This window comes from Euwallacea similis, chromosome 21 (genome assembly GCF_039881205.1).
Source record: "Euwallacea similis isolate ESF13 chromosome 21, ESF131.1, whole genome shotgun sequence".
NCBI classification, from domain to species: Eukaryota; Metazoa; Arthropoda; class Insecta; order Coleoptera; family Curculionidae; genus Euwallacea; species Euwallacea similis.
The window spans coordinates 2981260-3007313 of NC_089629.1; the positions used below are offsets into that span (position 1 = coordinate 2981260).

The 26054-nt window shown below is 35.3% G+C and overlaps 1 protein-coding gene across 4 annotated transcripts; it reads left to right on the forward strand.

Annotated features, from left to right (window-relative positions):
* The first annotated feature begins 5932 nt into the window (after positions 1-5932).
* On the forward strand, positions 5933-24369 carry Pdfr (Pigment-dispersing factor receptor). Of its 4 annotated transcripts, none has more exons than XM_066400846.1 (14): positions 5933-6164; positions 16743-16770; positions 18445-18558; positions 19427-19587; positions 20603-20694; positions 20920-21049; positions 21112-21329; positions 21695-21764; positions 21863-21948; positions 22068-22251; positions 22325-22449; positions 22508-22570; positions 23306-23392; positions 23454-24369. In XM_066400846.1, exons 2-14 carry the CDS (start codon positions 16746-16748, stop codon positions 23527-23529), a joined length of 1431 nt encoding a protein of 476 aa, XP_066256943.1. In that variant the 5' UTR covers positions 5933-6164; positions 16743-16745; the 3' UTR covers positions 23530-24369. The 4 variants fall into 4 exon arrangements, with proteins under 4 accessions (XP_066256943.1, XP_066256941.1, XP_066256944.1 ...); XM_066400844.1 differs by having other exon boundaries at positions 5934-6164; positions 22505-22570; XM_066400845.1 differs by lacking the exon at positions 5933-6164 and adding an exon at positions 9365-9381 and having other exon boundaries at positions 22505-22570.
* The last annotated feature ends 1685 nt before the right edge of the window (positions 24370-26054 follow it).

Consider the following 26054-nt stretch of genomic DNA (forward strand, 5'->3'; position numbering starts at 1 on the left):
ACAGAGAACGTTTACAGTCAGTGGCGAATCTAAGTAAGCGGGCTTCAGGCCTGGTCTTAGCAAGTCTGACGCCTTGGGCGAAATTTTTAATCATCACCTCCCATCCTAAAGAAAAACCGTCGATCAGAAAAGTCCGCCACCCTTCCTAGACCGTTGTCCAATATTTTTCCTTTTCTTCATAAGGCTGGTACTGGTGGGCCTATAACTTCGTCGCTATTAGTGCGTTATTGGGTTTCCATTACTTTGCTCATTATTTGGAATTCCACAGTTATCTATGTATATATGTACATTATACTCCTCTTAAGAATTTGAACCTCAATAGCTTTATGGAAATCTCCGTAAACCTTGAAAATTAAAGTTCAAACTGATGTGGCTGAAATGAAGTACGTATGTACTTAAAGAGTTTCAAGTGCCTTTTAGTGGATTTGGTGAATATTTATTGTGCAGGAAACAGGGAAAAGTCTAACATGGGATTCCAAGAGAAAAAGCCTCCTAAACCCTAGATTTGTGGACGTTAGGGATACAAATAACAAAGCTACTTGCGACTTATTTAGGTTTATTGGTTTATGCTGTTCCCTTATACCTTAGATTCTTTACAGGGTGTAACATATCATCATGGGGTTATTTCAGGGAGCGACAGTGCTCTGCAAAATAATTACAAAAGCTAAAGGATTGAAGAAGGAATCTAAATTTAGTACTGGAATTCATACAGAGTGTTATAAAAAAAATATACAAAGCAAAAAATAGTACATGACGAAAAAACATAACATCTGTATATTGCTGCCTACGATTTTGAGGTCTTGTTGTAAAGGGTCCTAAAAAAATAGTTGTACGATACTTTAAACATTTAATTCAAGACACACGGGAGAAAAACGCAAAATATGAGAAAAAATGTGAAATTTTGCCATGTCGGTATATCGAAAATGGTGCGTTTCTGACGATGGGTCTATTAGCATTTTATTAAATTATTTTGCAAAGTAATATCGTCCTTTGAAATATCTCCATGATGACACGTTACTCCCTGTAAATCTTTAAGGTACACGAAAAACGGCGAAAGTTCAAGAATTACACTCTCGACATTGAAAATTATCTGAGTTTTTTAAAAGAAATGTTGTGCTTTTGTGGATAGTTGCACTAAAAATTGAAAATTTTTGATGGAACCTCTAACATTCACAATTATGCGCAGCTTTCAATGCAAACGATAAGCATCTCAACTTGTTATATAAAATTGCATGATAGAAGGCCGGAATTTCCCTGGAGGATAAATATGAAATGTTGAAAGCTGCAAGTACTCGTATTTAAGAGCTTTTTAAAGGTTCTTATGGCTATAGGTGGTGAATGAAATTCGCAATTAGTTGGCGAAAAATCAAATACCTTATAGACAGACATATTTCCATAGGTAATGCACACTCTTGTCAGCTGCATAAACAGTTTATGTTGATGAAAAATCACAAGGTTGGGGTAAATTAGATCTTCGCCTTCTTTGCAATACGTTTTGCTCCCTTTTATTCTCTTTCATTTTTTGAATACATGTTGCTTCCCTTACGAGACATAGCTACTACTTATTTTAGGCACTTCCATTATACCTGGATGACGTTTCCATGACAATCACGTGTGTTTTAGGAGAGATTAAGTGTAGGAAACGGTGAAAAAGTGCTAAGTGCCATGAACTTTTCCTTGGTATATCCTCATATATTTCATCGAAATGCTTTTATTCTATGTATTTTCTGAAAATATAACATCAAAGCCAGCTCTCTTTTTAGAACCCAAAAGAAACAATGCATTTTATTTAATTTCCATCAACATTTTATTTATTAACCAGTGACTCTTTTGATGTAATTTACACGTGGCTTCCATTAGCTTAATGAGACTTTTTGTAATGAGAAGAAGATAACAGATTCATTATTTGTTAAATTCGGGTTTGTGCAAATTAACACGAATTTTTCTAGGTTTCGATCAGCTTTTATGTAGCTGTTAGGACCTGTGTCTTAAGCAGTTTAAGTCGACGTGGCAACATTGTCATCTCTCATAGATCGTCTTTTGTTAATTATATTTTTGTTTTTGCGCCCTTTCTTGGACACTTAACTACTACCACTCGTCTGGATGGTCGCTCACTTTGTCTCGTTATTTACATAAATTATTCGTTTTTCTCGACATTGCTATAACACGTATATTATTGTTCAGTACCAAGAAATCTTAGCTTAGTTAGAAAGGCGCTTAGTTAATTTTTTCTACGAAACAGTGGCTCTGAGGTGATGCACTTAAGGTGATGCGAATGTGATTGTCCAGTTAGTTTTGGCAGCCATTTTGTAAGTTTTCGAATTCCAGGAGCGTTTGCGAAGTGTAACACCTCCGGTCTTCCGAGTTGGAAACACATCATTTTTGATCCCACGAGAAAGACGCACACGTTTTGGCTCTTTGAGACAAATCATAAGTGCGTCTGGTCACTTCCAATCAGAAGCACATTAACTGTAATGGATCTTGGAACAATCAACAAAGGAGCAATTTACGAAGTAATTTATTTCACTGTTAAATAATGCACCTCAATCAGGTTTACAAAAATGAAGAACTTGGTTAACGAAGTACACGTCAATGCGAAAATTTCATTAAAAAGCAAATTTACTTTCTTTGGGGGAAGGGGGTAAATAAATCTACTTGATAAGACGACACTGGAAGATCATACTTTCAGCCGGTGTGGGATTTTTATCCACTAACTCCGTGTGTTGAGAGGATTTCAGATCCGGTGCCACTACCGAGGAGGGATCGAGGATTCAGAGACATTGACCTTGAAATCCTTACCATACACAACGTTTGCTAATCGGTAAAAATCCCACACCGGCTGGAAGACCTTCCACTATCGTCTTACCGAGAAGATTTAGAGAGAGTTTTCAGATTTTGTAAAGTTCTTAAGTACTAAAACCGAAGGCTAACGCATATGGGTGTAGTACACGGCTAAAGGGTAATTATCGGCCAATTTATTATCTATCTCTTTAAAGCGTGATGAATAGCTAGATTGATCTTTTGTTGAGGAGATGCAATGACACCCATTTAACGAAACGTGGTTATATTTAAAGTCTAGTTTTTACACATAAAGTTATATAATGTACATAGACGTAACATAAGGCTAATTACACAACCATCATCCTTTTGCTTTAAATAGCTCTCTCACTAGGCCCGGCAATATAGCGTTTATTTCGGTATATGGCTGTTTGCTAATTAACGCCAATAATAAAACCACATAACTCAGAAATTTAATAAACTAGGAGTTCCCTCTAATCGTGATAAGAGAAGAGTGTATATTTATTATTAGATAGCATTCACTGGTGAATCGAGTCTAGATTTGATAAACGATGGGTGCTTAATGGAGTCCGGATGTATTATATTTAGTCATCAGCAACTACCGTGCAATGGCCAGATATTAACTTACGATAGCATTTTATTAACACTTCAGCACCTAATATCGTGCAAAGTAAATGAAACCGTGGAAGTAAATTAATCCCAGGGATTTGCGAGTGTATCAGGCTTCCATGAAATTACCTGCAACAAGTGGTTTGGGTTCTGCATGGAAAACATTGTAATTTTTTTATCAGCAGCTGTGTCAATTATGTTGTTTGACCGAACCTATCCGCATGTGAAGCTGCAATGAGTAGTAACTAATAATTCCACTTTTTAAAGAATATTTTCCATTTTATCGGGAATTGTGGATAACAGGAACAAACTTCTGAGGTTCACGCTTATCCAGAGTCCTCAGAAAAATGCAGAATTTTCAGCTACTTGAATTTGAAGGAAGTATTAGAGAAACCTTATAAATCCTTGTTCAATTTCAAGTGTTTCAAGACGTTGAATAACTACTGCGTAGAAGAGAGTGAATCATGTCAAGGACAGGTTCAGTTAAACCCAAGAATTTATTCCACAAAATCCTTCATTTGCGGCACAATTAAACAACGCGAATTTCACCACTCTTTTCCTAATCGTTAATTCAATCTTTTTTATTCGTTGTTTTTTTCAAGTAATTAAAGAGATTCAATTGAGTTAATAAAAAAATCAAAGAAAACCCAAACACCACATTCTCATACATCACCATTAGCGCCAAATCGCCTGCCGGCCCTCCAAATTAAAATCCAAATGGTACCATCAAAATTTTAATTCACTCAAATAAAGTTATGTCACACATCCACTCGCCATGTTGTTATTGTCAGGTGTGATTATCATTATTTATAATTCCTTTGATAAAAAGTAGACCGATCGAAAATGAGCAATAAATCATTGATCAGTCGGAACAACAAGGACTATAATAGTCAAAGGAATCGTCTTATCAGATAAGGGTAATCCGATTCTAAAAGTCCAAGGTAGAAATTATTTTGTATAGTAGTAGTAGGTTTCCAGTTCAAAGTTGGGAGCTTTGATATTTGTACATATCGTAAGAATAGTGATTTTGTCTAATCAAATAGTGCATATTGGGTTTTAGTGATTAAACGCGAATTTAAAGTAGTGAAATTTGGAGTTTGTTTGATTGCTTCTGAGATATCCGAATCCTTAGAAGGGTAAGAGGTAGCGTTGACCTAAAGTGCTCAGCACATACATAGAGCTCACTAAGTTCTGAATTTTTGACCTAGAATCACTGAAAAATTAAATTTTCTAAGTTCAAACCGACACAAAAATGAACAATACTTAATTCGAATCTGTAAAGTGACTAATCCTATTATTAAAACTTGTTGTTTATTACGAGGTCTATCAATTCGTGTTGAAAAGGGGGGACAGGGGCAAATTTTAATCTATATTTATCCCCAGAAACTTAAAATAGGTTTTTATTCCATTGTTGCCAATTTTCTAAAATTTTTAATGTTCGGTTGTATACCTCGGATTCCATCGTTTATCTACCAAAATTATTATTCTGATTGCAGGTAGAGTTTAAGATGAAGGCACATAACTGAGCATAAGTGGCTGTTAGAAACCTGAGAAATACACTTGAAATTTTTCTTCGATACAGAGAACAATTTGTTAAACTACAGATAAACAAAGCACTCTACTGATCACTTATAGTATCTAATATAGGAATCCGACATCAAATTGTTAGAATTTTTTAAAAATTTACCTTTTACTCTTGATGCTTATACACGTGGTACAAGTTCGTAAATTAAATTTTTCCATAAAAGAAGTATTCAAGTTGTCTATAGTTTTTCCAATGTGCTGTCGAGTTGCCCAATATAGCTCTCGATTCTTTTTTGCGTCGCCGCTAAGTTTTCCTATATATTTTCGTAAAGTAATTCACGAAAGGGGAATTCCATAAGGCATATTATAAAATAAATATTTTGAAAATTAGATTCGTCTAGTTTACGCTAAAACTCCAATTTCTTCGTATAGAATGTCGTGTATACTATTTGAATTTTAAAATTTTTTACTTTTCATACAGAACACCCTACCTGCATACTATCTCGCATTTAGAGTTTATTAAGGGTATTTTACCTACAAAAATCCATATATAATCCATTTTCTTAGTATTTGACTAATATAAATATTAATAAGAGAGTTTTCGCACACTTCGCACGCGCAATAATTCATTAATGCACAGTCCTGTGACTATCTTTTTCGGTTTACACCGATACGTTGACTCAATTTCTATAACAGAAACTATAATTATCTTTTTCCACACTTATCGATGCCTCAAAGCAATTAAAGCTTTTTCACATTTCCGCAATTTTATGGCTTTAAAATCAAAATGTTCGTTCGAACTTACATCTTTCCATTTACACGCAATAAACAATTATATTGAAATTAACGTTTTTATTAAGTAATTTTATTTAAGGTTTGCGCATAACAATAAAAATATTGATTTTTTTAGTTCTTGACCATTTACAAGGTCATCCGTCCACCATCCCAACCATAACACCCCTGGTATTTACTATTACATTGGAAGCTGAACGCTTTGAAGCGCATGTTAGCATGGAAAGTCCTTGGGAAACCTCGAAGTTTCCAAGTCTCTTTAGGCCAACTTCAAAAACGAGCGGTTGGAACGGTCTCCAGCCAGTGCGTTTGGAAATTTCGCCCTGGATACTGGTGCATCCAGGATTTCGGAGTTGATCCATTTTCGCGAGTTGCCTAACAAGCGTTAAAAGTTTTGAAAGTTATCCCCGTTGCGCCCATTTAAACTTCTCATTTATTCGGTAAGTCTGAATTTTACATTTCAAAAAGCTTGCTTCGGGATGCTTTTGGAGTGATTGACTTGTCGGTAGGAGTCATTATTGAAAAATAAATGAACAAAAAATTCGTTGGTATTAAATAACATTAATGAGGGATATGAGTTGAATTTTTGTATTGTTAACGCTAAATTCAGCTAATAGGTATATTCTTGGTATATGAGAACAGATAAAAGTTTCCCCAAAAATCGCTTTACGCTGCGATTTTCAATATCACTACTACGATCACTACTCCGATTTTGAATATCAAGTTAGTTTCCGTAGAATCACTACTAAGGATCTATTTCAACGTTTCCGTGGAAATTAGTTTGTGTTACATTTAGGAGCATATTAACAATTTGGCCCCAAAGCTCAGTTTCCCTGATAACATTACCAGTAAGATTATTTCCATAAGAACGACGAAATTAGAGCCGAGCCCCATTTTCATGGAAAATACCTTGCTGGAAGAGTTGTCTACAGCTTTAAAAATGTGCCAAAGGAAAATTGATAATGGTCTCATGACAATATAACTGAAATCCACAACTCACAATATCAGTTATGGGCGGATTATCACATCTGAAAATGGGTGCTTTCATTAATTGTATCCCGAAATAATTAGTTCGATCATTGACTTCATTGTGACCAGTCATGAGTGATTCATCCAGAATTTCAACTCGCCTGATTTCAACAAAATTCATCCGCCAAAATGCACCTGTCATTGTTATTCCATTTATCAGTTTAGCCATTGTCACGCTCTTGCATGAAAGCTGCACCATTCTCTAAACGCATTTCCAGTTTCCTGTTTATTTTCATGCTTTTAGACGTGTTAACGAATTTCTGGATGCTCACACACCATATAATCAAAAAGCAGATTTAACGCTTGAAGAAATTCCCGTTTATTTTAACAGTAAACTTTGATTTTTACTACCTTTCTGTCAAGAAAAATTGGCGAAAAATTGGTTTATTAAATTATCCCAAAAGAAGTGATTTTTGGAACAATAATATATAGGGTGTTTCATAATAGGATGTCAAAAATTCAGGAGGTAAATCTGTGAAAATGATGTTATTAGTTTCATCAGTGTCGTCTCCATTGATGCGACCCTGAACATTTTAAAGGAAAAATATGATAAGCTACTATTTTTTAAATAAAAATAATTTTCTGAATGCACCCCCTGAATTTTTGACAAACTATCATGAAACATCCTGTATGTTTGTTGTTAGTGGATATTGACATACCAAGCCAAATCTTCCAATATTGGTTTTGAACAAAATTAAATTCTACAAGCCATTAAATCGCTTTAAAAATTATTTCTTGATCGTTAATCAGGCCATAAATTAGCTTTACCTAAACAACATAGCACAAGACATACAGTTTACTATTTGCGAAAGTGAAGGTTTTGAATTAATTATATCAAAATAATTGCCCCTTGTGTAAATACATCCTCCAGTGAAAAATTATTTGTTTAAATGCTAGATATATCAAAATATTATAGTTTGAAGAGCTATGCCTTGGATTAGTCATATAGTCAATTCTGGATAGTTTTCTGCTACAACTGGTGTAGATTAGTTTGCCCCAGAGTGGGCAATTGATGGGAATTTTAGTAGGAGGGGGACAATCACAAAAGCAATAAAAAGAAAATCTGCAATTTTTTTAAAACTGATAATCACTCTTTCATAAAGGAAGCATCAAATGTAGAAATTGTCCGTCAAAATGGACATCCATTTATAAATCCATCCACTCATTTATAAATGGACCGCCACGAATAAATACGAAATTTGGTTGAGCCCTTTTCATTCCACCTAATTAATAAGGTTCTATGAGAAATTACAAGAGGGAATTGTCCTTTATAATGGACACACGGAGTTTATACTTGAACTAAATACGTTTTACAAATATTGAGAGAATTATTTGCCCCTAAATTGGTTGAATTCTATGGACTTTAATTACTTAGTTCATCCGTTTTTGGGAAAATCTCTCGGAAGCGGCTTTTCTCAGCCGTTTACCATTTAGGTCTCATCTGAATTTTCTTAAAATTTTTGCCCGCTTAATGTAACTCGTTTCAGGAGTCTTGATGTGATCAAAATACAAAAAACCTTTGCTTATCTTCATATCTCTCCTGAGGACAGCTAGAAGTTACTATTACGAAACACAGTCACGAAGCTTTAAGAAGCTTCCGTCAGTCTCTTGTGTAAATTTTTGCATATCGATAAAGAAAGGTATTCATACTGTATTGCACAAGGAAAAGCGAATAAATATAAATTGAAAGAAATAGAGACGTAAACACGCAATGAAAAAGTCAAGCTTTTTTGGGCTAATAAATACTTCTTTCCTACAAGAATCTCTAGCGTCTTGAATCCAATGAAGCAGATTTTCTATCAGACCCCCATTAAAACTTTCCGCATGAAGTGATACAAATTAACTTCAAGAAACCCGCAAATACAAATCAAACAATTTATACAACATTGAACTTTTACTCGTACAAGCTAAGTATCTAGTGAATTTGAGGCTTAGCCATTTGTTTACGTTATATACGTTAATGAAAATCAATTGCTAATTAGTGAAAGCTGACAGAGTCAACAAATTAAGGGGAAGCTTTTAGGTGCAAAATTAATGAGTCAACTTTGAATATTGTAACCTTGTAATATTGCTATTTTCCTAACAAGTGCGGAAATTTCCCGCACGCGACTGCCGTTGAACAAAACGAATGTCCTTTTGCGAGATAAGCATTTTTCGTGAGAGTCAAGAACAATATTTTGTTTAGAATCGTATTGGTATTCTGTTTGATGAACAGATCTCCTAATCACTTCTGCGAAACAATAGCACCTGATTCCCATTTCCGTGCGGGAAAGTGCACTTTCCCGCACGGGAATGATATGGTTTACTACTTTTTAAGCAAAGAAACGAGGCGCGAACTTGAGCGAAATTGAAAACTAGAGTAATAAAATCAAATAAACCATAATCTTGCTCTAGTTTAATGCATATTAATTTATTGTTTAATGGGCTAATTTGAATCCGCTGTCAGAGATAAGGGCGATACACAATTTACAAAAATAACTTCAGTTCGTAGATATTCGGCGGATTAGTACGATGTTGATTAAATAGTACTCAAGTGATCTTATTCGAGTTGTGCAATAATATTGGTTTTAATACTGCACTTTGCGTACCTTGCCTTAAACATGGCAGAAGTAAGGTTCCTTTGAGGAGGTAAGTGACATGTGTACGTAAGCAAGTACCTAGAAAAATTGCTTTTACTCTGCTTTTTCCTTATTTCTTTACTTGTGCATCTGATGCCGTTTCTCGCCTTTCCACAACCCAACGTCCATTTTTTAAATAATTTGAAAGCGAAATATTTGATAAATTTTTAAAGTTATTTCTCTGGAATGTTGGTCGAGAAAATGGAAATTTGTATTCCAAGTATCGAAACGAAAATCAAAAGTGCTTCTATGATGGCTGTAAAGTTTAATAGGAATTACCGAACCCTCTGGAAAACCATCGCGTATTTTAGGTCAGGAAAATTCCGTAAAACAGGTCAGGAAAAAAGGAAAATATTGTTTACTGTACGATTAAGTTTACTGCATGCTTACTCCATATAGGTGATTTATTATCTTATGATATTTATAAATGAGCATATACCGAGTGTAAATATACATATAGATCATACATAAATATACAAGTAGATCCCCTAATGGCGAAATTGTCGGTCTTAAGGGTAAAAGGGTGTGGAAAGGTAAAAAATTTATTTAGCAACCAGGTGGATATTTGCCGTTAATATGAAGAAAATAAATCATTGTCATGCAATCACATTTCCTGCTTGTTCAGTAAAGAGCAGATTACTCAAGCACCTGTTGGTATCATTTTAGGTTGTTACCTCGAGGGCGCATCTGATACTAAGATCTATTAAATCATTAGAAAGGTTTGAAATAAAATTTGAGAATTTTCTGTTATTCATACTTATTCACTTTTCATTGACTTCTCTGAGCAAATTTGCTCATAGAGGAAGATACTATTTGAGTACAGTGCAACAGTTGGGAAATCTTTCCTTTAGAATTCGGTGGAAGGTGCATTCAGAGAATTTTAATAAAGATAACATTGAGAAGGTTAATAGAGCAAATCAGTCAGATCTGCGCAGAGCAGAAGTATCTGACTGAAACCTTAATGTGCTCAATTATCTATATTTTATTCATTTCGCTTCATTAAACATTCTTCTGATACGTGTAACTAATGATGTTTTGAGCAAAATTCGATACTTCGTCCCATGGACGATGAAAAATGTTTTGATAAGAAGGATCCGCTCCAAAATTAAACTTTTTATTTATTGCGACTACCACTTCACTATTTACAGCCAAAATGTATATGTATATCGAAGTGAAGGATTTATTACACATGATCAATCCCCGCATCAAGCATAAAATTTATTGGGACGTGTGCTGGCGGGTGCTGGATTCAATGGCAGTGTACTTTAATCGGTTTTTCAAAGCTAAATATATTTAGAGTCCCGCAAAGTGCATACTTCATGAATTAAATTTTTAATTGGAAATTCATGCGTAGTATTGGTGAAAGTGGCGTCAAATTGGAGCCGGACTTTGCGATTGAGGATCAGCCGGCGCGATCCAGTTCGATGGACAAATCATGAGAAATAAATCACGTGAATGTAATGGTTTTGTTTAAACCAGAATTGCAGGTTTATCGCATTTAATTTTAAAATGGGCATTTTTGGTTTGAATTGATTCTCTTTTTCAAGTATGGAAAAATGTGATTTTTAAAAATAATTTATTTGTTTTTCCATCAGCTTCATCTTAACTATTTTTTATGTCGTGTTTCTACAACATCTACTCTCTCTTTGGATCATTTCGGTCTTGTTGTATTTCTTATCCCCTTTCGTGTAATCGAGAGGGCCTTTGTGATGGTTTCGCGCATCTCCATGCTCGATTTGTGTCCTTTCACGGTGCGGGTCAACGCCACTCTTTCATCTTCCAGATACTTTGTCTATACCCTTCTGATTCCGTATCGTATCGCTATCAATCCTGATGTATGCATCCGACAGAAATTTTTGCTTTTTCCTTCGGTAATGGAAATTGTTCCTTCATGTTTGCCTTTTCCCCTGAGATGTTTGTCTTTGCTTTATGACAACAGCTTATGGCACGTGTATGGCCGTCCTTAGATGTTTGGTCCCTTCGTCATTTCGTCTGGATCTTCCACGATCTTTCAGTCGTGTTTGTTCTAAGATTTCTGATGATGTAAAATCCTTCGGAACGACTTATTGCATCCAGGCACTCCCCAGTTTTACCCACTGAGCATTGAATTTTCTGCCTTCCGCATCTGTCACCCTTCTCTCCCTTCTCCGGAGGTGGTTAACCGAAATCGGGGGAGAAGGCATCCAAGGGTCACCACGTGGAGGTGCGGAGAGGTGGAGGATGAGTGGAGTTCCTTGATCCTCGTATCTCTTATCTAATTTTACCATTTTCTGTTAAACCTGTTTAATGGTTAAGAGTACTCTTAGCTGCTCTGAATGAGTAAGATAGGGTACTATATTCCAGCTAAATTGACAAAAACCTCCTTAAACTCCTGTCCTTTTTGTACAGAAGACAGTTTCCAGAGTCCTGTTATCCAAAGCATTTATTACCCAGATAGAGTTGGCAGTACGTATACTCAGTACTTTAGCGTATTAAAGTAAAACATAATCATTTTACAGAACACAATACGTGGTTTTCCTTTGACTTTTCAGCAACATGATTCACAATGCTCTAGTCATAGTGTTGCCCAAATTCAAGGTATTGATGTTTCAAATGTTTTCAAAATTTGCTTAAAAAATAATCGCTGGGAGCTTAAGATTGAATACTAAATAAACAAGTTCTATTGCATGTTTCTTAATGCTACAGATCAAAGACAAAGTTTATGTTTATTTGTTTTTTACAGCTCCGTATATTCTTTAGATTTATTTTTGTCCAAAATCAAGTTTCCAAGCAAGTGAATTGAAGATGTCAGTTTTATCAGTTCATTATGGACATTACCGGGCGGTGAGGGGGGGGGGGGGGGGGTTGAGAGATTTTCACAGGGATGGAAGGCGACGATAAAAAGTTTTGCCAGGGTTGCTAAGGCCGACCATGATTATGGACCAAAGAAGTTCATTTAACTGGTATATAGTTTTAATTAAATAAAGAACTAATGTCGCTGCTTCCAAGAAGTACTCAACAGATAACCAGAAAATTGATATGTTTTCACGTTTTACTGTTAATGATGCTAATGTATTATAAAAACCTTAGTACCCATGCACGTGACCGCGTTATCCAAATAGAGAGTTTTTGTTAATAATAAATGAACTTCTGCATCGGACTTAATAACAGAGTTTTTAAGAAAAAATACTGATAGATCTAGTTTCGTATCCCTGGATAACGAAGTATCATTAAAATTTTTGCCAGAGGGGTCTTTACTGCCCCCCACACCGAAACGAATTAGCAGCTACATTATCCTTTCCACGTCCACAAATCACACGTGTTGTTTCATAGCCCAATAACTTCTTACACAAGCTGATGATAAAAGAGGGAAATGCTTTATTGGCGAAATAAATATAATCGCATTGCGCCAAAAACTTATTGAGTAAACCCAGGTTTATTGAGCTGTTATCACTGCGACTTCAATCCTCTCGTTCCATATACTATACTCATCGGACACGCTCTCATACTATACTCATTAAATACGCTGCTGATTAGAAATTATGGTTTTTTATTGTGAAAATGGTAAAAAATTCAATCTAACACCCAATGAATCTGTATTGAAATCATAACCTGTCCAGGATGAATGCGAGCTTTTTCAAATCTAATAATAAAACTTGCGAGTAGCAATCAATTGATTATTGACACAGATGTAGGGCTCAGTATTTGGGTATTTACTCCAACAGTTTTCAAATCGGTCGCCTAGTAGGGGAACTGAGTGCATCACCTATTAGAGACGTCTGATCTAATGTCACATACACAAAAGGTACGTGATTATTTCAATAAATGCCAATAAATTAATACATAAGCCGATGATAAAAAATGAAAAGGTTTTATTAGCGAAATACAATCACATTGTGCTAAAAAGCGTCTGGGTAGACGAAAGGTATTGCCGGGTTTATGGGGATTAATTTCCATTTTATTTCAGTGTCAATTTGTCAGGATTGCGACGACGTTACCGAGACTTTAACCGTCTCATTTCATACATTGTGCATGTCTGATAAGCTGCCGATGACGGTAATTAACGTTTTTTTATCATAAAATTGGTAAGAAACTTCGGGAGTTAATACGATTCCTAACTCTCAACGAAGCTTCGTTGAAATTACGTGTCACGGAAGAACGCGATCTTTTTCTCATCAAATAATAAAATTTTCGATCGTCAATCAATCGATTATTGACATAGGGGTGGGTATTTACTCCATCAGTTCTCAAATCGGTCCCTAATTGATTACCACAGAGCAAGCAAAGTGATTGCATCTCCAATTAGAGCGGTTTAGTCTATCAAGTTTAATCAATTTTGAAGTAGCAAATTTTTTGTTTCTTTTTTAAATTCCTGATCTTCTGTGGAAATTCAATTTTTATTCTTGGATTAAGTAATTTTGCTGAGCCGTTGAAGGGTGTTAGTAATTAAATCAATATTGTCCAGAGGTGGCTTAAAACGTTTCAAATTAAATGTGACTAATTTTTGCATTGCGATTGGAGTGACGCCGGAGTTGAGACCTCTTCCTATTCTTGAGATATTTGCGCGTGCAGCTTTGCCAGTTTTGGTTGAGGCATTAGCCTCTCGGAAAAGGTCTTAAACCCAATTATGAATCACATGTGCCAAAAGAAGTAAAGTCCTTGCTGTAGCTGTAACTTCGCCCTCCTGATAAGGACAAAGATGTTGCTTAAATCTTGTCCATGCCAGTAGGGATGATGTCACTAATTACACGAGGAGGATAGCTGCTTAAGAAGTTTGGCGCAAACAAGTTGTCCTTGACTATCATGGCAAATGGTTAGGGTTTTAGCTTAACTACTGATCGGTTATTTTCACATGATATCCATAGTAATTAGATTATTTCTCTCCATTTCCTCGCAGAGCTATTTCAGAGGAATAATCTTAGGCGAGATGCTAATTTCATTGCTTGAGTTTATTTACGAAAGCGCTGAAGATAGTATTGTTTAGATTTGACTTCGTAACTCTAAAAATAATATGATTGACATGATACATTTTCAGTGAATGTGGTGTGTCATTTGCAATGATAGTCCACATATTTATAACAAACTGCAAACCCGCGGCGATTAAAGTGCCTTCATTAAGAAAACAAGGCATCTTAAGCTAAATGCCAAATATTTACTGCTTCTTCCTTCCTTTTAACTAAATTAAATTGCAAGATTACTCGTTAAAATACTATTAATCAGTCAAAGTGATCTAGAAACTTTGATACATTTCGGCTTCAAACCGTAATTAGGTATCGGAAATTATAAGCAGCCGCCTAAATCCAACTAGATTCTGCAGCATTTTCAATTTTCCAGCATCATGAAAGTCAAAGAGATTCAAGTGTGAAAATTAGCTTAAAAGAGCCCATAAATGATCTGTAAATATGCCTGATTTATTGCTAAAAAAACACTATTTTCTGCCGTTTCTGATTTGATCGAACAGGAGCGAAAGTCAATACGATTTATTAGTTAAAAATGTATTGTCAAATATAGGGACCATTTTAACGTCGGTAGGTATATGTGCAAAGTATGAACACACACATCATGTCAGACACACATATGGCTAAAAACTTGCGCCCGTGTGAACTAGTCTGCACACAGTCCCTCTTTTTTCTTCTCCTGTATATTAAGTACATGCAGTTTAATTTGAATAACTTTATTATCTTTACTTTTGCCTAGGATTGTCTCCTATTGTTTTCCTGTATCTATTTCCATATATGAAACAAAGCAGGAAACACCGACCTTCAGTTATGTGCTGCGCCGCTTCAAATTTCCTTATAAATTGTATTATATGACTATTTAATACTGTGGAATTAAATTTCATATCTAGCCAGCTGTGGAATTTTACACAAAAGAAATAGAAAATAAAAAGTAGGTCGTAGCTGGATCATATGCCGTTAAAATGAATTCTTTATAAAAGAGCCGAGTAAAGTTATGTTGCTTTATTTACTTTTGTCGACATACGTCCTTTTCTTCAACAAACTTCACAGCTGACAAGATGAAATTTAAATGATCTCTCTGTATATTAAGACCATCTAAAATTTCATGGAAAGAATTGTACGACATGGAAGGAAACTAAAATTGCTCAACACCGTATTATTTTCCTTAAGTAGGTAAACACTGAAATGGCCTCAAGCAGTTTGGCATTTACAAAGCCTTAGTTTGAGGGCACAAAAGCCTAATCTTAGTTCAGTTCATTCAAAAACTTTACATTGGATTTGTATAGGTTATTAAAATATGCGATTTGTATAGGGTATGGAATTACATTGTATTTTGGTGAAAAAGACAAAGAAAATGCATCAGATCAAAAAATTGAGAGCAAAATTATTTGGTGTTAGTTCGGTCCATTCAGGACTTAATCGGTAAAATTATAAGGAAATTGAGGAAAAACAGAAGTTTAGGGTCATTGATAAGAAACGGAAACAGGCTTATCAATCTTTAAAAACCGTTATAACTTATCTTACAGATTTTGAGATAAGCCATCATATTATCTCCTTTCCAGCAGGTCAATGGTCAAATGTAAATATGAGTGATCTGAACCAAACTTTGTTTCTCACAGGGTGAAATCTTCTTAAGATCTCCCGCCACCTCCATGTTGTGGCCAAATGTGTCACAGACAAGAGTTGCCCCAAGCCCTTACCCACTAAGAAACCTCGGGTTTCTCAATCCTCCCATCAGGAACTCCCGCAAAACGATACTTCTAATGGGGGAATTTAAACTAACCTGAACTATAGGATCAATTTATTTATTGTATCCTTTCAGAATGGGATTTAAACTGTCCTCTCCATATTTTGTTTATACTGGGTTTAATTGCACCTCAACTCTTCCCCTTTTTTCGTAATCAAAATATCTGCGCATATAATTTTTCTCAGTGCATAATTGCACATTCTCCACGCACTTAGAAAGCGCAAATTGACTTCTAAATATCCATTAAAAGCCAAGTTTAATCGCGCCAGGAAAAAAATGAGATGCAATTCAGTATGTTGCACCGTGAAATTGCTTTCTATTGTTTCTTGAGAGAACTTTTCTGTTTTTGTCTTAAAATCTTAAGTTATTTTATTGAAAAACCTCGGGAGGGTGCAAGCGGGAAATTGTAAATTATGCCAGAGTTTTGCGCTTTAAGGTAAAATTGTTCCCCAGACAAAGAAGTAGCGATAGTTCAATAAGTAACTTGCGTAAGCTCTTTTTGAGTACTTTTTTCCCTTTTTAACCTAAGAATAGCCGGATAGTTTTGTGTCTTTGAAGTTCTGATTTAAAACATATCTTAGTGACGAATTAATTAAATCCAGTTCTTTTTGAGGAGTGGGCACAATGTTAAATTATAATGAAGTCATTGTTGTTCAAATGAGACTCAAAAGTTCTTTTTTGTTTCAGAAGATGCTGGCTGCCTCGAATTTCACAGGTAATGAATAGCATTCACATTGCTTTATATCAGTGGTGGAATTGTTTGGATAACCACTTATCTCTAACGAGCAAAGACATAATTTTTGCTGTAAATCTCAGCTGTGAAAACTGGTAATCCACTTTGAGAATCTAATTACAGCGTCCCTATTTTATATAGACCATTGTTGGTCTGCGTGCTAGCACAATTCCATCTCTGCTCCTTAATAAAAAAAAGTCGATTAGAGACAAAGAAAAACAAAAAGGGGGAAAATTGTCTCTAAAAACTTTTTTTAAAATTATTACTAGTTTGTCTGTCCAAGTATTATCGATCAAAAATCTAACTAAATATGCATTAAATCCTACTTATTACATAAAGCTCGCCGTTAAGCTCAATTTATAGATCTGATTATAAATTCTTTACCTCGGTAACCGGTGTTCCAGGAATTTTTTAATTTTATACACGTAAAACCGTCTTTGTTAAGAATAGATAGAGTACGCTCCTTTTAATTATATGCCTACTACAACAAAGAAGGAAAAACTTTTGATGTTTCTCAAAAGCCTTTGAAGTATTAGATATCTGAGACTTTCAGGGAGAACCAAATGTTTTCTAATGAAAATCTAAGATGAAATTGAGCATGTATTGTCCGAATGAATACAGATTTTTCAAAAATTTTCATTCACTTTATATCCTGTTGTTGGACCTCCTACGTGGGGACTTCCTTCTTCGTCTGCTTCTCCGCGAAGACCTCCCCCGTCTCCTGCTCTTCCTCCTTGACGATCTTCTTTTGGCTTCAATAATTCCGTCCTGCTTTCTATGCTTTAAAGACTTAAGTACTGGAGTTCCGTCAAATCTATGAAAAACATATGCTTATTTAACACCATAATTCTATGTATAATGATCATTTCTCACGTAATTCTATTCTTTTTGTTGACACCCTCAAGGGCCAAAGCCTTCTCAAGAGTTTTCCTGAGTTTCATGATATTTGACTTAGAACTCGGGTATTCTGCTTTGAGGTACTCGTAAATCTTCTTCAGAGACCCACCCTTGAAACTGCCGATTTTTTTGATCGTCGAAAACATTATGCGAGCCACTTTCCTCGTCTCGTTTTGGGACAAATTCGGTTTTTTCATTGAGGACATTGTGTCACTAAAATTTTAATAAACGCAGGTTTGAAATTTATGGAAAATCGTGAAACACCCCTTGAAAGCACTGCAATTTTGAGTGACTTTTGTGTTTAGAAAACTATCACGTAGTAACAATTTCGGGTAAAGAGATTATATATGGTTAAATTGTATGGGTGATTGGTGACGGTTTTATTGTTGATTGCACTTTATTGTTGATGTTTCAGCTATGAGATGACACTGAGACATTACCGAAGCAAACTACATAAAAATAGTTGAAATTATACATTTTTTAGTTATTTTTGAAAGCTCGCAGTGGGGAAACGCCTTGGCCGGTTTGTACGAACCACAAAGATCATCACCGCAAGGTGGTTAATCAACAAAATACACCCAGAGAATCTACCTGTGCTTTACACCATAAAAATTTGAGTTAAATTCAACAGTTGTGGCGCATACGAGATTTTTCCCTTACCAAACCCTTGAATCCATGGGGTGATTTATAAATTATACTATATTGTTATATATCTTTTCTAATATTGCTAACTTGCTTAAACATCCAATATATCTTTAGGTTACCAAATGGGATGCCCAGAAATGTGCGATAGCTACCTTTGTTGGCCTCCTACCGCACCTGGCCACAATGCCACGATGCCCTGTCCCAGGGTCAGTGGAACTCTTGAGGATGGTGAGTGTACAAAGTTTAATTTATTTTTATAATTAATCCTGAAGGGCAATATAATAAGTGCAACGAAAATGATCGAGCATTTTCGGGGGAATTTGTACGAAAATCAAAAAGAGAACTAGTGCATACAGCGCATGAGTGGCTTTTTCAATTTAGACCATGAGGGTGACGTTGGCGAAAATTTAATGTTCAACAACTTGCACTTAAGAAGAGTATTTCATTACACATATCCTCGAAGAGTGCGGTCGCAATAGTGTAATATTTCGTTTTGTTACAACATCGCAAGAGCGACCAGGAAGATTACCATCGTGATCCTCCAGTAATTTGGTAAGCGCAACAATGAGATATAGATGAATGAAATTCTCATCATGACCTACTAATTTCGGAAATAATGTTGCCATACATCTTTCACTTTAATAAAGAAGGGTCGGGAGAACCAATTAAAAGCATTATTGCTAATGAATCCCTTTATGAAGTAGGTTTAAATTAGACTTTATTGCACGAAAAAATGAGCTCTAAGACTCTACATTAAACGAGTTAGATATCGCACCCTTAAGAGGATAAGAACAATTATTCAGTCTAAGAGTTGGAAGATTTTTTTGCATCACCAAACTGATCCATTTAAGACAATCCAATATTATCTGTTTCGAATTTAATGCACTTTTAGCAAACTTTATTTTCGGTAAAGCCGTAATTTAATTTCTACATTTCTCTCTGGAAATCAGGAATTAATCGATGTTGAAAGCTCGAAAAGAATCCTTTCTGTAGACTAATTAATTTTCGCCGAGCCAGCAAGAGTAAAAATCAAAGATAAGAGTTCTTCATCGGAATTGATTAAGTCGTGTAAATTTGAAAGAAGCTATTTTTGCAGGATTGGCATACAAATACTGCACGTTTAGTGGAACGTGGGAGGTGAGGAATTCGCCTAATGGAAGCGTTGTGAATTACACACATTACGAGACATGCATGTTGTCGAGAGTAAGGCAGTTATCGGCGATGTGTAACGTATTTGGGGCTGAAGAATGCAGGAAAGTAAGTGAATACATGTTTTCCAAGAATAATTCGGTATAAATATTTAGATCTGTCCACCCACTACTTTTATATCATATTAATTAGCTGGCGAATAAAGTGTTTTTTAGTACATTACCACATTTTCGATCCAATTGTTCGTCTCGCCCGAGCTAATGTGCGCGAAGGTGGCTCAGTTTCAGTGGAAAAATATCCCAAAACAAGACCTTTCTGTCCCCTTCTATAGCTTTTTATAGGGAATTATAGTGGTAGCAAATATGGTCAAACCCACAACAGCCTGCTGAGGGTGTTTCTCTGTTGGGTTTATTCAGGACGGTTTGCTTTACACTACCTGCATAAGCCTTGCACATTTGGATTCACACAAGAAGAAATTGGAGCTGTTAAAGATATTTGTAGAAAAACTGCAATTAAAATGCATTTCCTAAGGAAAGCAGACGCCAAATCGCCATTTCTGATTTTTACATCGCCTAATGGTTGAATGCCACAAGGCGATGAAGGGCGCGAATTCACATATACCTCAGAGAGGTGCAATGAGGCCTAGAAATCGCAACTGTGATCAAAATGCCTACAATTTTTATAATAAATTTTTGCTGCAAATATGTGAACGAAGCGATAAGAAGGGTTCTCCTCACAGCCCTTAGAAAAGGATGAACGCCATTCTCGGTTGGCTTTAATTGAGAATAGTATGCACTTTTAGCACTCCAACAAGCCCTTTGAGTGTTTAAGGCGTCATTCCCAAACAAAATAAATAATTCACTTCAAACATACAGAATATATTTGCGTAACCTACACAAGTAATTTTGTATTGAAGGTAATTCAGTGGGCACTTTCAAATGAACTTGCTATTGACCAGTAGGTTTCCATTAGAGGCATTGAATTTTCCAGCTCACTTCTTGAATAGTTTATGCGACGTATTCAGAAATAACAAAACATTAAGCTCTGGTAATGGGAATGATGAGCACAACCACTGCTTGTAACATAATGTTTTATAAATATGTCACTTCCTTTATTGTTTCAGATAGGAAGAGTTACGAGGTACATCGAAATGGTGGGACTTTCCCTGTCTTCGGTCTCTCTAATGTTGTCGCTGTACATATTTTTCTCTTACAGGTGAGTACTTCAGGGTCTTCATCTAGAGCCGAAGAGTAAAAGGCGTGTTCTTCACAGCTCTTGACTTTTAATCACTTACAAATTACACCGGAATCATAACTCATTGATAGATAAGAATTAATTAAGCGATGTCCAAATCTGGAATTGAATTTGAATAAATCCAATTTCCAATAAATCTAGACTAGTTTACACCCTGATTGTACAATTTAAAATGCGATTTTTCAGAATACTGAAAAACAACAGAACGAAAATCCACAAAAACCTCTTCATAGCAACGCTGTTCCAGGTCATCTTCAGGTTAGTCAAATACATCGATCAGGAGCTCGACGAGAGCAACAAATTTCTTTCTGGCCACGTAAGGAGACGAAGAAGAAGAAGTTTGCAATAAATTACTTAACTAATTTGACAACGTTTCAGTACCACCTCTTTGAGACCTGCACGGTGCTAATGGAATACTCCAAAACCGCCATGTTCACGTGGATGTTTATTGAAGGGCTGTACCTTCACAACGTGATAACAGTAACCGTTTTCCAAGAGTATTTGTACATAAACTTTTACATTTGGTGTGGATGGTTGATATCTGCCTTGATGACTGCAATTTGGTTGATTGTTATGATAGTGAAGGACGTCAAGACGTAAGTGGAACTAGGAGAGAAGTTGGAAATTCCTAAAAATAATCTTCAAGTTCAAGTCTTCTGACCCAGATTATATGGGAGAATACTTAGTATTTCACGCCTTCTTTTAATAATTAATAATTCAAGCATTGGACTTGTTCTGTGGATGGAGTTTAAGACTCAGGTGGTACCTTTTTAAGGCCTTCAGTAATGTCCAGTAAACCTCAATAATATTAAAGTTATATTCTAATATTACAGCCTGAGAATCGAGAACGGTGAATTTTAAATTTAACTTTAGCAATTCACATTCTTAACTCCGGCTATACAATGAGTATCAGCCCCAAAATCAACTTGAAACTTTAGAACTTGATTTATTAACTTTTCAGAACTTGGGCATATTATTACTTTCTGCCTTATTATTGGATTTTGGAGGGGCCTCGATCATTCCTCATAATAGTGAGTAAAAAAGTTTTATTCATATCTCATTGAATGCCGCAAATCTTCTATGTTTATTTTTAAAACTATGGAAATTTGTTGTATGTTAATTTTTGCAGATAAATTTCTTGTTCCTGCTAAATATCATTCGGGTCTTGGTGGTCAAACTGAGGGAAACGCAGTCCAGCGAGATAGAACAAGTCAAGTGAGTTATACGTACTTAACGTAGAGTTAAAAATAGTTCTGAAGGGTCTCTTAAGTCGGAACGTCCCTTGAGCTTATCCATTTTATTCTCATATCGTATATTGCAATAATCTTTTTCAGGAAAGCCGTCAGAGCAGCCATTTTTCTGCTCCCCCTCATGGGCACCGCACATATCTTATTTCTTCTGGATTATACAAGTTTTAATGAGGCTTGGAAATTCGGATTATGGTCATATTTCACGTATTTCCTTAATACGTTCCAAGGATTTTTCGTTGCCGTTTTATATTGTTTCCTTAATGGCGAAGTAAGCTTTAAAATGATAATTTTGTAATAGGAAATTTACTCTTGTGGAATATTCAATTTCCATCTTGTTTTAGGTGCAAACTGCAATAAGAAATAGTTATTTTCAACGATCGTCTCTTCGGAGGAGCACTTATGCTTCCTGCCGAGGGTTCAGTATGGGAACGAATAATGGAAATGAAGGAGACTCTGCTAATCCCACGTAAAAATGTCTTTCTTCCAAATTTACTTAGTAATTCGACTTTAAATTATTTTAGGAGAGGGCACAGATGGTGGATGTGCTGTCGACAACCTCCTCAATCACCAGAGGAAAAAGAAATCGAGTAAGACATCATATTATGAACAGAGAAAATGAACTCCTTGTGTCGACTTTCAAGGTTCGGCTTTTGAGGTTTACGGTTGATTAAGGTCTTCTTAATCGTATTGTATTTCTTGTATACACCTTCGAGAGGGTTCGTACGAAGTCCTGCGGAGATTGAGATGGAAAAAGTTATTTGCTTCTTAAATGAAAAACTAATTACCAATTGCCGAATTGTAGCATCGAAAGCAACATCCGACTCAGAAATTGCGCTCAGAGAGATTAGAATTTTATTGCTGTAAGAAAGCTCTGAACGATATCATGACGAAGGAATATTAAATTTAGATTCTCAGGTACTTACAGGCATTGAGCCCACATTGTCTAAATCTACACTAAGCATTCCTTCAAGAATGCACGACTTTTTTTATATTAAATCTGAAATTTTAATACCCTGATCTGGGAAACGAAGCCGTTGTGGACACGTTCATATAAATTTGTTTTCATAATATGACCCCAGAAATTGCTTAGTTTATGCAGCAGACACCCTGTATCGATACAGAGGTTTCGTAATTTACATTAAGTTTATAGGCGTAAAATTTTAGAATTATCCCCCCCCCCCCCTTCCCTCTAAAATCGTCTAATTTGTGTGTGCCTAGAAAAGTACGGTTTTTGTCTATAATTTGAAGAAAAATGCTTTCAAGATTAATAATATAAGACTTTTAGTAATTTGGTAAATTTAAAAATTTTCCTTTCCTTTTAGTATTTGCGATATCAGTGATAAAAGAGACGGCCCAACATCCATAACCATCGTTGAAACTATTCCAATGATCGACAGGCATTCTAACAGGTATTTGTGCGTTCCTTTATTAGTACCACCGAATTAATCGCCTCTAATTTCTCTTCTCCAGCAATGGATTTAATAACGGAGTTATACATAAGAAAGCCAGTGATTCGGACCAGGCTGAATCGACTATAACAGCATAATTAATTGTTGGTAGTACCTAACCATAGTATCCGTAACGTTCGGGGGATTTGATCTTTCTTTACTATAAGACTTTGTGATGACTCACAGTGTGGCATGAGAAACATAAAAAAGACTGTTAGATAAGATTATGTATAATATTTAAGTTATTTAATCTTAAAGTTCTGTGATTAGTAAGGTTTTCATGACTTTCCCGAATTGACTGCCAGTTTTGTTGCATTTCGCTTGCATTTTCACGTAATTTAAGCTTATTGAATATTAAAACTAATGAAAAAGGCTGTTAATTTACTTCTATCCATGTACATGTAATATATTATTAACCTAATAATTTCTATGTATACATATACATATACATATACAATATATGTATTATGCAATTCTTAAAATGAATTCAAGTTGTACAGCCATTTTACAATATTTTTTACATCCATTTTTAGAAATTCGTGCTAGGCAGATAGCATTCACACGATTGGGAAGCATCGTCATTAGTCAGTAGCTCAAATATTACATGTATGTAAATGTATGAAATTTCCCAAATCATCCAGAATTTGCATCCCTTTAATTAACTTCATGTCAACATAGTCTAGGGATTTGGTGAAAGAACAAAGTTCTGCATCTATGAAAGCTCCTTTTGGTCTGTAAAAACATCGTTGTGTTGTAGTCCTTATACATAATCTTCATTATTGTAAAATACATTTCTTGTTATATTACTTGGTTAGTTACAGCGTAGTGTACATTATGCGAACAACTTTTTGTATGAAAAATTATTTTCCATTTTTTGTACCTGAATGTAATTTCTATTTTCCTGTAAGACTTACGTATTAAATATATTTTTTTATGAATATGGCAATAATAAATTAATTAATTTTCTTCATTTTTTTCCAGGTAAATCACATTCGTCCATAATTTTAATGTGAAAAAAATAGCGAGTGTAGTTTAAAAAGCTTCCCATCTCCAGATTATTAGAAGTGCAGACTAAAGTTGAAAATGCTGAGACACGTCGACCTTCGAATGAAAGAGGAAGGCGAAGAATAAAAAACTTCTCACCCCAGATCAACAATATCTCAGTGTTGTCAACCCCTTTGTTTTTTTTTAATCATGGGTTAAGTGACGCATCCTTGGTCCTCTCCCCAACTTGAATATTTTTACGAATACTCCCAAGCATTTTACATTAAAAGGAAGCCTGGAACGACACTTGTAAGTACGTATACAGGGTGATTCTTAACTTATAATCATAAACTTGGGAATTATAGTTGAGGGCAGGTAATGGTTATGAGTGAAAAAAAATGTAGTGAAACATTTTTAGTTTCGGAGATGCCAGTTTATTTCAAATAAAAGTAAAAGAATCTGGATTTCATAAAATTGAAAGTGCATTTAAGTTATCATAATAGCTGTTCAAAGTCTTTTCCGTGATTTTAAATGCACAGCTGAGTTGAGACGTAAAAAAAATTATCAGGTGAAGTTTTTTGTTTATAAAAACTAAGAAGTAGTCAACAAGTCAGGACGATACGTTCGGTACTTCTAGCAGTACTTTCTTTTCAATTGTGGTCGTATTCGAGTTCATTCTCAGGTGATTAGTACGACGCATATCTGAAATGAAGACTTATGGACATAGTACTAGCATACGGAGAATCACATCAAAGTTCAGTGGTTCCAGCATATCTTTATACTCATTTTTTTTTAAATTTTTATTTGAAATAGATTGGTATCTAAAAATGTTTTACTACATTTTTAAAAATTAATAATCATTATTTGTCCTTAGCTGTAATTTCCCAAATTTATGCGCATAAGTTAAGAATCACCCTGTATATGTACGAGATATTTTTAGCTGAGCGATTCCACAAATGTTCATGTATTTCTTTATATTTCTTAGAATAGAATAATAAGGGGAGCAGATTCCTGCATAACAATGTTAGATAACATATTTGTTCTACCTCATCGTCAAAAAACTTAATTTGTTAACTGCGCCACTGACCTGGCACGCCATTGTAACTTTTAAGCTAATTTAGAACATTGCACCTCAACCATAATTTTTTACTTGGCCGAGCGATCTTCAATACCTTTTTTTTTGTTGATGAAATTCCTGTTTTTAAATGTGTTTTTATACATTTTTTATTATACAAGAATTTACACTAACTTGATGGAACTTGATATTGGACAGCAACTCATGGATTGACTACGTATTCGATTACTTTTATAATAGATTATATGCTGTGTGAGCATAAGATACCATGTATGCATGTACGTCACGAAACATCATGAAGCTAGGGAAGATGGTCCGTATAACTCCTCGCACAAGGTGATTCACAGTAATTTGTTTACACTCATAAAGATGATTCAAAGCCACGCTCAGCAAACATGCCCAAATGATCCACACGCAAAGAATCGAATCTCGTGATTGGCTTTGTGATTTCTAGCCACTGTCCATCATCAGCATTATGATCTTCACCCTTTACTTTCTACTTCGTGACAAGGGTGTTCTCACAGTTTCACTTTTCCATAAGCAGATAACTGAGAATAGAAATTG